The sequence below is a fragment of the Rhizophagus irregularis genome, chromosome 10 (genome assembly GCF_026210795.1).
Source record: "Rhizophagus irregularis chromosome 10, complete sequence".
Classification (NCBI taxonomy): Eukaryota; Fungi; Glomeromycota; class Glomeromycetes; order Glomerales; family Glomeraceae; genus Rhizophagus; species Rhizophagus irregularis.
The window spans coordinates 1036915-1048127 of NC_089438.1; the positions used below are offsets into that span (position 1 = coordinate 1036915).

Genomic DNA, 11213 nt, shown 5'->3' on the forward strand with positions numbered 1-11213 from the left:
CTTTTGTGACTTACTACAATACTTTCCGGATTTTCCTGTAATAAATCTATTATTTTGAAATGAGTTCATTATATTCCATCATATCACCGCATCCTTCTTTTTATAATTCCTAAGGTAGGTGTACAATATTGCTATTTCACCCGTTCCCATTTTAAAGTTTTTCAGGTACTTACAACCTTTTTCCCCAACTGAATATTATATTTTAACTCTAATACCTCTTTTTCTGAGTTCAGATTCTTCGGAATACCACGTCGGTACCATGATCGGAACGATCCTTCCCTTCGCGAGTGATCAATTCACTTAGTTGTTAACCGATTCCTTCTTAATACCGCATAGGTACTTGACTATATGAAGATAGTCAAAATGTTGACGCAAAGTCAACATTTCCTTTCTCGGAGCATGCACCAAATTGTCACCCCGTCTGCCACCCGGTGGTAAACAAGCTTCCCTGCTTTAACGTATATTAATTCTCCACGAAACATTAATATTCTTGCTTGGTTTAGTTTTATTACTACTTAACTTTCAAATTGCGATAGCTCTCGCCACGATATTTCATCCTTTTTCTTCTTTCAAATTTACGATAGTTTTCTTTATGAAAGTTTATATTTTATTCATTTCATAATTCTTGTTATGACATTAAATTCACCATGAATTTGTCCAATTAAAATTAATTAAGCGAACATTACAATAAAGTTTAGGGCGAACCTATTACCTTTAAAATAACATTACGCTTTACTAACAATTAATTAAACAAAATTAGTTTTTCATCATAAGAAAATAGTAACAAAAACAATTGAAACGATTAATTTTCATATAAAGGGTATTTTATTTATTCTTCATAAAATTCACAATTAACTAATTTACTTAAAGTTTTACATTGTATCTGACGACTGTGAAATTCACTTCCCATTCCCCTCCTATTTAAACCAACTTTCTTATTCTTTCTTTTCTTACTTCTTATTTCTTTCTAATATTTTATGTTATGTGTTTTCTTTTATGCGCTATCTTATATGCTATTTATATATTATCTTTTCTAATATGTTATACTATTTTAATATGCTATCTTTTCTTCAAAATAATCTTTCAAATATTATGTCGTAAAGATATAATCCATCTTTTGTGGCTGTGCTATCTTTTCTTTAAAATAAAATAATCTTTCAAATATTATATCGTAAAGATCCATCTTTTGTGGCTGTGCTATCTTTTCTTTAAAATAAAATAATCTTTCAAATATTATATCGTAAAGATCCATCTTTTGTGGCTGTGCTATCTTTTCTTTAAAATAAAATAATCTTTCAAATATTATATCGTAAAGATCCATCTTTTGTGGCTGTGCTATCTTTTCTTTAAAATAAAATAATCTTTCAAATATTATATCGTAAAGATCCATCTTTTGTGGCTGTGCTATCTTTTCTACTGCGTCTCGTCAGCTATTCTTCTACTGCGGCTGCAGTTCATCAATATTTTACATGTTTTTATTTTTTTGTTCCTTTAATTCGCTATCCTTCCTTTTTATATGATTTATCATTTGTGGCTTATGATTACTCCTCCTAATTGTTCTTATTGTCGAACTTGATAAACTGGTTGCTGAGCCACATCGATCAACTCCCTACTTGATCTATTGGTTCTCCGTTAATCATTTAATAAACATTACATCATGTAGATCATTCCTTCTCCTAAAAGTTTATCCTTTCCAGTTAATTTTATCCAATCATGTAACTTTCTATTGTTTGATCTTTTATTCCATATTATTCCTCCATATTATGCGATTACTTCAGTATCTATGGCTACAACGGCCAGACCACCCATTGCCTCTTATGAGACTAATCTCGGGTCTGTGTCCTATCATCTTCAATGGGCAACCATTATACCAAGTACTTAATTCCTCAGGTAACAGCACCACTATAGAAGACATCCCACATCAGGCCATTTTAGGCTGATCAGAAGCTAGGTACACGCCGCCTACTCATCCTATACCCATTGCATGATACTGGTACTCAATTTATTTTACAACCTTTAGAGAGCACCTACTTTCATGGAGGACTTTCGACAGGTAACATCAACCATCTAGTACCCTTCCATACCACCATTTTAGGTACTAAGTCTCACTCAAAGGCCACTACAGCCCGCAATTACTTAGCACCGATAGTACAGTTGTTTACCCCAAGTGGTATACTTTGTAGTGACCACTCGGACAGGAAGTAGTAGGCATCTGTCCAGGATCACCCCTTATGGTGGGTATCAACTACCAGGGATCACCAACTAGGACCCAAGGAGTAGGGAATCGAATCCCATAACCATGCTACCTGTTCTGTGCACGAACACTTTGGTTGGTCTAAGACCTAACAGAAGGTCTAACTACCACTAAGACGACCATCTAGCCATTACTGACCCAAGCGGTATTGTGGAGTGACCACCCGGACAGGAAGTCCCCCCAAGGTATAGTAGTGACCTCAAGGACAGGACTGCGCACATGCCAATGGCCTCATAGGGAACGTTAGAAGGACACCATGACCCTTAGTTAAAATGTGCGGCCTAACTGTACACACTAATTCACCATGATGCAGTCCAACTACACTAATCCCTGTACCTTTACGCTATTGGTTGTAGCGTCTGCAGTAAAATTCTTTTTATTTCTGTGGTCATAAGAATCAAACCTGCGACCTCACCATACTCAGGCTTAATGAGGGTCTCAGTGACTAACCACCGAGATAGGGTGACCAACCCTAGTTTTATCCTTTTCTTTTGCTAGTGTTTACAGCCAGACCACCCATTGCCTCTTATGAGACTAATCTCAGGTCTGTGTCCTATCATCTTCACTGGGCAACCATTACACCGAGTACTTAATTCCTCAGGTAACAGCACCATTTTAGAAGACATCCCCCATCGGGCCATTTTAGGCTGATCTGAAGCTAGGTACACGCTGCCTACTCATCCTATATCCATTGCATGATACTGATACTCAATTTATTTTACGATCTTTAAAGAGCATCTACTTTCATGGAGGACTTTCGACAGGTAACATCAACCATCTAGTACCCTTCCATACCACCATTTTAGGTACTAAGTCTCACTCAAAGGCCACTACAGCCCGCAATTACTTAACACCGATAGTACAGTTGTTTACCCCAAGTGGTATACTTTGTAGTGACCACTCGGACAGGAAGTAGTAGGCATCTGTCCAGGATCACCCCTTATGGTGGGTATCAACTACCAGGGATCACCAACTAGGACCCAAGGAGTAGGGAATCGAATCCCATAACCATGCTACCTGTTCTGTGCACGAACACTTTGGTTGGTCTAAGACCTAACAGAAGGTCTAACTACCACTAAGACGACCATCTAGCCATTACTGACCCAAGCGGTATTGTGGAGTGACCACCCGGACAGGAAGTCCCCCCAAGGTATAGTAGTGACCTCAAGGACAGGACTGCGCACATGCCAATGGCCTCATAGGGAACGTTAGAAGGACACCATGACCCTTAGTTAAAATGTGCGGCCTAACTGTACACACTAATTCACCATGATGCAGTCCAACTACACTAATCCCTGTACCTTTACGCTATTGGTTGTAGCGTCCGCAGTAAAATTCTTTTTATTTCTGTGGTCATAAGAATCAAACCTGCGACCTCACCATACTCAGGCTTAATGAGGGTCTCAGTGACTAACCACCGAGATAGGGTGACCAACCCTAGTTTTATCCTTTTCCGATCACTGGCTGACGAGTTATTCAACAAAATGTTAAACATCGGCATTATAATATTTCTTGATTTACGTTTACTGCGCCATTTAACATTTTGCTAGATTTCTCAGTACCTAGTGATTGTAAAACAACGATTATAGCTCGTTAGAATCACCTCATCGAGACGAATCGAATGGTGGTAAGCTCATCTCTCTGTGATCGATATTGACGGAGTTATTACTTAAAAACCATTTAATATTTTTTAATTTCAGAAATTGATCTAGTAATTGGATTTTGATGTATCTTATACCATTAGATTCGTCTCATCAAGACGAATCGAATGGTAGTAAGATCGTCTTTCTAGGATCAATATTAGCAGAGTTATTACACAAAAACCATTAATATTTTTTTAATTTCAGAAATTAATCTAGTGATTGGATTTCGACGTATTTTATACCATTAGAACCGCCTCACCAAGACGAATCGAATGGCGGTAAGATCATCACTCTATGTTTAATATTGGTGAAGTTACGATACAATAAAGTTTTAAGTATAATTCTGGCTAAAATTATGTTAATTTTTGGCCGGAATTATGATATACAAATATAAGAAATTTTTTATATAGTCACATTTCTTTATAATCACCAAATATGGACTGTCCCAAATGTGTGACTATAAAGAGAGTTGACTGTATAAATAAGAATTGACACCTGATTTAATCAGGTCATACAAAAATAGTATTGAAATCATAAAATACAAATTAAAGTTATAATTAACACATATTTAAGTTATAATAAATATATGTTTAAGTTATAGTAAACAAATATTAAAGTTGTAGTAAAGTTATAATTTATTTATTTTAAATAAGTTGTAAAGAAATATTAAAGTATTCTATTCTAAAACTAATCATACTCAAATCTATTATTATTCAACAAAGTTATTTTATTAATATAAATTATTCTATAAATGTAAAATCCCTTATTAATTCTATGAATGATATTCAACACTAAAAGAACCAGATGCCTACAAAAAAAAAGATATAATTTTTTTAAAAAAAGCAAGCTAAAAAAACATTACTATAGATAAGTTTCGAATAGAAACTTACCATATCACATATTCAAGCCCTAAAGCTGAAAAAACTGATACATACAAAAAAGAGAGAGATTAAAAAAAATAAATTAAAAAAAAAAACATTTTGAATTTTTGAATCAAAACTTACCAGACTCAAGTCCCCGAAAAAACTGACACCTACAAAAAAAAAGACAAAAAAATTTTAAAAAAAAACATTATACAGGTTTACAGTTTCGTAAATTTTCAAAATATTTTAACCGTAATATTACGCAGGTTTACAGTCTCGTAAATTTTCAAAATATTTTAACCATAATATTACACAAGTTTACAGTCTTGTAAATTTTCAAAATATTTTAACCATAATATTACGCAGGTTTACAGTTTCGTAAATTTTCTAAATATTTCAACCATAATATTATGCAGGTTTACAGTTTTGTAAATTTGCAGAATATTTTGATCATAATATTGCGTAAATCTTACGATATTGAAAACTTGTGTAATATTTTAATTGTAATATCACATAAATCTTATAAAATTGTAAACTTACATAATATTTTGATATTTTTTGAAATATTATACCATAAACTTTCGTAAACTTACAAAATCATAAACTTACACAATTTTTCGCGCTATAAAATTTCCTGATGTAATTCTTATTTGCAATAACAAGTTTTGGAATTCCAGTTTTCCCCTTCCATTCCCATACATTAATGGAGATCTCAGGATTGAGTTCCTCAATCTTGCTAAATATGCGTGGACAAACAGGAGTAGGCATGGGAATAGCATTGAGATTGACTTGTTCCAAGTATGGCTTAAATTTTTCTGCCTGAAAGATTCGCTCAAGTTTTTGTGTATATCTATCTTTATATGCGAAGTAAGCACTTAAAGCCCTTGCAAACATTTTTCAGAGAGTAAGCCTGTGTCTGAATTAAGGTTGCTTGTCTAAACCTCTTCAAAATCCTACGATTAGTTTCGTCAAAATTTTACTATAGATTTATTATAGTTTCGGCAGAGTTTCGGCAGTTTTGGCATTTATAATAAGTTTCAGCAGTTTCGCCTTTCTTCAAAGTTTTGCCAGTTTTTTAATATAACTTTAATATAGTTTCAGCAGAATTTTGCTTTTCGGCAAAATGCCATCTTGCCTAAACCCCTAAGTTTCGGCAAGCAACCTTAGTTTGGATTAAGGTTGCTAGAGAAACTAGGAGGTTTTGGAAAGTTGGCGAAATGCTGAAATGGTGAAACTTTGCCAAAACTATATAAAAGTCTTATTAAAAAGTTGGCAAAATTCTGGAGAAAAGCGAAATCTAACAAAACTTATTATAAATGCCGAAACTGCCAAAACCTTGCCAAAACTATAATAAAACTATAGTAAAATTTTGGAGAGGTTTAGGCAGGCAACCTTAGTCTGGATCTATAAGATCTTTGTTGTCTGGATTGATAGTATACTTCTTATTTGCAAGTGCTTTGGGTGTGAGAATGTATGAGTCTCCTTCTGCTCGACGGTAAGTATACAGTCAAACCTTGATATAGCGAACTCTTGATATAGTGAATTTTTCAGATAACTATAATAAATTTCCCCTTGCTATAACGAATTAACCAATCAAATCTCTTAAAATCTTCACTATAACCCTATAGCAAAGCTGAGGTCTGAAACTTAGGATTCGTTATAACAAGAGTTGACTGTACATCTCAATAGTTAATACATCTATACTAACAATTCTTTAGCCAGACCCTCCTTTTATAAATTTGACAATTTTATCTTCAATTTCCACTGCTGTTTTTGTTAAATGACCATCTATATCATTCTTTAAAAGAAGTACACGTATAACTCCTCTATGATAAACTTGCTTATATGTTCCAATATTATCTATATATGTAGCCAATATAGTGATAACTGATTTAATTTGCCCCTTTTCTTCAAGTTCACTCTCAAGAATTTTTATTATTTTCTGACTGGTATCAGCTAGGGATGGCAATGGTCACGGTTATTAACTGGTTATAACCAGTTATGACAGTGACCGATATTAGTTGGTCAAAGGCTTCTGACTGACCGTTTAACTGACCATTTAACCAACCATTAACTGACCATTTAATTATTTAACACTTTTTTTACGAACTTAATCAATAAAAAAAGTAGTTATAACATTTCTTTAGTGGATTTAATCAAAAAAAAACACTTTAACATTTTTTCTTAATTAATTCATTAAAAAAAATGGTTAAACAGTCAGTTAAATGGTCAGAAAAATGGTCAGCCAAAATGGTTGGTTGGTCAAAGGCCCTTAACCGGTTATGACTGACCAATAACTAACTGTAACTGACCGTTGCCATCCCTAGTATCAGCTATTATACTTGGGAAATATGGTATATCTCTAACATTTGGTTTAAAATCAGCTTGCCATACTGTCTTATATTTTAGAGATTTATGTGGGCATGCAGGATTATGATCTCTTTTTACAAATTGAATATTACACCATCTTTCTCTATAATTTTTTGCATATCAGCAAACCATTTATTATCTATTTGTGAAGCACTTCTTTTTCGTAAAATATAATGATTGTAATTACCAGATCCTGCTAACTATTTTGCTAGTTCATCAATTGGTAAATTAGGAGTTTTCTCTGCAGGAACTTGAATAACCACTGGTGTGGAATCTTGAAGTTGCTCCAGTTGTGGTTGTGATGGCTCAATCTCAGGTGTGGGATTCTAAGATTTAACTGTTGGCTTGCATTAAAACTTTCTATTTTGATGCTTACGAAGCTTTTGTGGAGTTGCAAAAGCTTTTTCACATCTATCACAAATTTGATTACTTGTTACCATACTAGATACATATTAATAACCTAAAAATTTTTTTTTTCAATTAATAAATTCTAAAATATTTCCTATATTGTGGTCATTCTTATATGAAGCCAGAAGGTTGTTGCATTTATTGGAAGACAAAATCACACTTTCCTTATACTGTATGTGGTAAACCTACAGGTTCATCTAGTGATCGATATCAATCTTATATTGGGAATTACTATCAAAATCAGTATGAAAATAGGCTTCATTAAAGAATCAGAGCAATTTATGATTAAGATTAAATTTTGGTTAGATTTCATTATTCCAGATTTTTTCATATAGTAGGGAAAGCTTTAAAACATATCTAGTTGACTACCTGCTATACATTTTTTGGTTAGACCTGGATCAGATTTTTGATTAGACTTTTGGTTAGACCTGTTGTCCCAGATTTTTTCATATAGCAGGAAAGCTTTAAAACATATCTAGTTGCTTTCCTGTTAAAAATTTTTTGGTTAGAGCATAAATGGCTTAAATCATTAAATGAATCCCTTTTAGAGTATCATAAAAATAGTATGCCACAATGAATTGCTGAATCGTGTCATCAGTATTACAGACACTTTGTGTCCTTCATACCTTTGGCACTTATAAAGGCAATCTGATATAGCAGTAGGTTCTGAATTTGGTCAATCTGGTCATCCTAGGATCAATTTATCAAATAGGCAAATTCAGATTGATCAGATGAATCTGTTAAATAGTCCAGATGGATGACCAGATATCTGATCAATCCTATATGGAATTGACAAAAAAATTTCCTTTTTAGGAAATTTTATATTATACGACTAGAAACTAAATTTAGAAAAACTGGTTTTTTGTGAAATGGGTATTACCATTAGGGATGGCAACGGTCACAGTCATTAACCGATTATGACCAGTTATGACCATGACCGATATCGGTCAGTCAAGACTTCTGACTGACTGTTTGACTGACCGTTTAACTGACCGTTTGACCAACCAAATTTTTTTATGAAAAATTTAATAAAAAACGTCACAAAAATGTTTTTTATTAATAATTTAATTAAAAAAAAGGCAATTTCTATTTGTACACAGGGTGTTTAAACACGGGTCATATTAGTAGATTAAAAATGGCATTCAAAACCTCCTTTAATGCCTTAAGTAAACTTGCAGAGCAGGTGAAAATGCATATATTTATCTGTAATATAATAAGAATAAAAAGTAAAAGAGTATAATGTCGGTAGCATTCAATTTCAAATTAAAAAACAAAAAATTAGTTTATTAAAAATTATATTTATATGACCTGTGTACAAACACCTTGTGTAAACTTAGAAATTTTCTAAAAAAAAATGTTTTTCGCAAACGTTTTTAATTATTTTAACAAAAAACATTGCGAAAACATTTTTTATTAATAATTTAATAAAAAATAAACGTTTTCGCACATTTTTTCAATTGTCTTAATAAAAACACTGCGAAAATATAAAAAAAAATGATCGGTCAAACGGTCGGTCAAACGGTCGGTCAGTCGGTCAAAGGTTCTTGACTGGTTATGACCGACTGATGACCGACCATGACTGACCGTTGCCATCCTAATTACCATAAATAGAAATGATCGATATACTATCCGTGTGTTACGTGATAACAATTAAATACCTAATCATAAATTCTGGCTGAATTAAATGATCAGTTAAAATTTCCTTTTTAGGATTCTTGTGAAATCCAAAATTTCATTTTTGCTGGGAAATAAAATTGCCTTTTTTTGGATTTGTGTAATGTTACTCATACCCTAAAAAGGATAATTCCATGCCAATTACTTAATTCTGGCTGGAATTATAATCAATCTAGTAAATCTGCAAATAATCCAATGATCCAATTTTTTTAATTCAGATTATCTGTTACGTGATCATCTGGATGATGGATTGACTAGATTCATCTGGAACGCACCTCTAATCTGATATAGCATAAAATTATGATACTCTGGAATGGATTCATGTGTGGTAATAATGCCTAGAAATATATGATTTTAATCTTATCTACAATGCTTGGGGGGTTCTTTATAGCTATCAAGTAATAACATATCAGGAATCAAGGTAAGGTGGTCTGGTGATAGAAAAACAGGTATAGTATTATCATATCAGAAAACAAGGCAAGATGGTCTGGAGATACCCTAAATTATGGTTATACCTATGTGATAGCTGCTGTTCCAGAACCCCCAAGTTTGTCCTACTGTCCAGTCATGTTAATTTATAACACAGTCATGTGAATTTTAGTCTGGATTATTGGACCATGCGGTCCAGTTATTTGCTTAAAATTACTTGGGTCTAATTGATTATAAAGCTTGATCTACATGATTTTTTTTTGCTATTCGCTTTATAATGAGAGTTAAAAAAAATTATTTTTACTAATTTAAATATTTAATGGAATAATAGTTTTGTAATAAGCTAATGCAAAATATATTCATATAAATTGTTAGGATTCTCTTGTTTCAATAAAATTAAGATGCAAACATTGTTACTTTAATTTTTGCATTTTATTGTATAAAATATTTATTTAAATCTATAACTAATTATTAATTACAAGAAAAAAAATTAAAATGTAGATCGGTTATGTAAATTTAGTAATTTAGTTCAGTCAAATCAATCAAAATCATAGCACTCAGAAAAGTTAACTCAGTTTGATGGTAGTAAAGTCCAATTAAAGTTTAAATTCAGTCTGCATCAAAATTCATATGACTGTGCTAAAAATTAATATGACTGAACTCAGAAAGATCATCAAACTGGACTTAGTAAAGATATACTTGATTTTTGGTTATTAAAGAAATATCTAAACTTCAATCAGACTTATTCAGTTTAGTTCCATATACTAATTTAAAAAAGTTCACTGTAGCAGTAATACTTGCAGTAAAGGTCTGTAAATGGGACTCAGAACCTGGAAACCCTAACCCAGCTTGGGCTCAGATCCGTGTTTAGGCTGGCAAATTTTTTTCAAAACCGGGTCTGGGCCAGCACATGAATTTTCGGCAAACCCAGATTTTTGTAATTCTGGCCAAAATCGTCTTAATTCTGGCCAAAATTAAACTGGCCAAAATTAAGTTGGCCAATTTTTTTGTTTTTACAACAAAATAATATAATAAAAGTCCAGGTCCGGCCGGTCTGGACCAGGTTTTTGATATTTTAAGTCTGGGCCAGACTGGGCTGGGTACTTTATGTTAATTTCCAAGTGCAGGTTAGGCCAAGTTGTAAAATAGTGGTCAATGTAGACCTCTAGTTTGCAGTATTGGCGTATAGATATCAAGTGATAAATTACTATTTGAAAGTGAAGCATTATAATACTGGTTTCAAATATATGAATTTATAATATTTATAGAAAAATAATTATTCCAAACACTCCTTCTAATCTTTAAACTTTAATATATTTATTTATTTTATTTTATTTTTTTTTTAAATGTTGAATCATGTACCATTTTATTAGAATATATTTGGATTACATAATAATCACAAATATTCTATGAATGATACTTCCAGCTCCAGGCCAGTCCGATCAAACATTAGATATTATATTACCAATAGAATTAAGAATAAAAGTAATCAAAAAGCAAACCAAAATAACATACTATAAACTATAAACATAAAAATTAAAATAAAAACAAAACAAAAACCAATACAAAAAT

The 11213-nt window shown here is 32.4% G+C and overlaps 2 protein-coding genes across 2 annotated transcripts; both read right to left on the minus strand.

Moving 5' to 3' along the window:
* Positions 1-1090: 1090 nt before the first annotated feature.
* OCT59_001750 (uncharacterized protein) lies at positions 1091-1390 on the minus strand (the record flags this gene model as incomplete). Its single annotated transcript, XM_066144049.1, has 1 exon — positions 1091-1390. The coding sequence occupies one exon, from the start codon at positions 1388-1390 to the stop codon at positions 1091-1093; it is 300 nt and encodes a 99-aa protein (XP_065995250.1).
* A 3967-nt stretch (positions 1391-5357) lies between these two features.
* On the minus strand, positions 5358-5654 carry OCT59_001751 (uncharacterized protein; the record flags this gene model as incomplete). Its single annotated transcript, XM_066144050.1, has 1 exon — positions 5358-5654. The coding sequence occupies one exon, from the start codon at positions 5652-5654 to the stop codon at positions 5358-5360; it is 297 nt and encodes a 98-aa protein (XP_065995251.1).
* Between the last annotated feature and the right edge of the window lie 5559 nt (positions 5655-11213).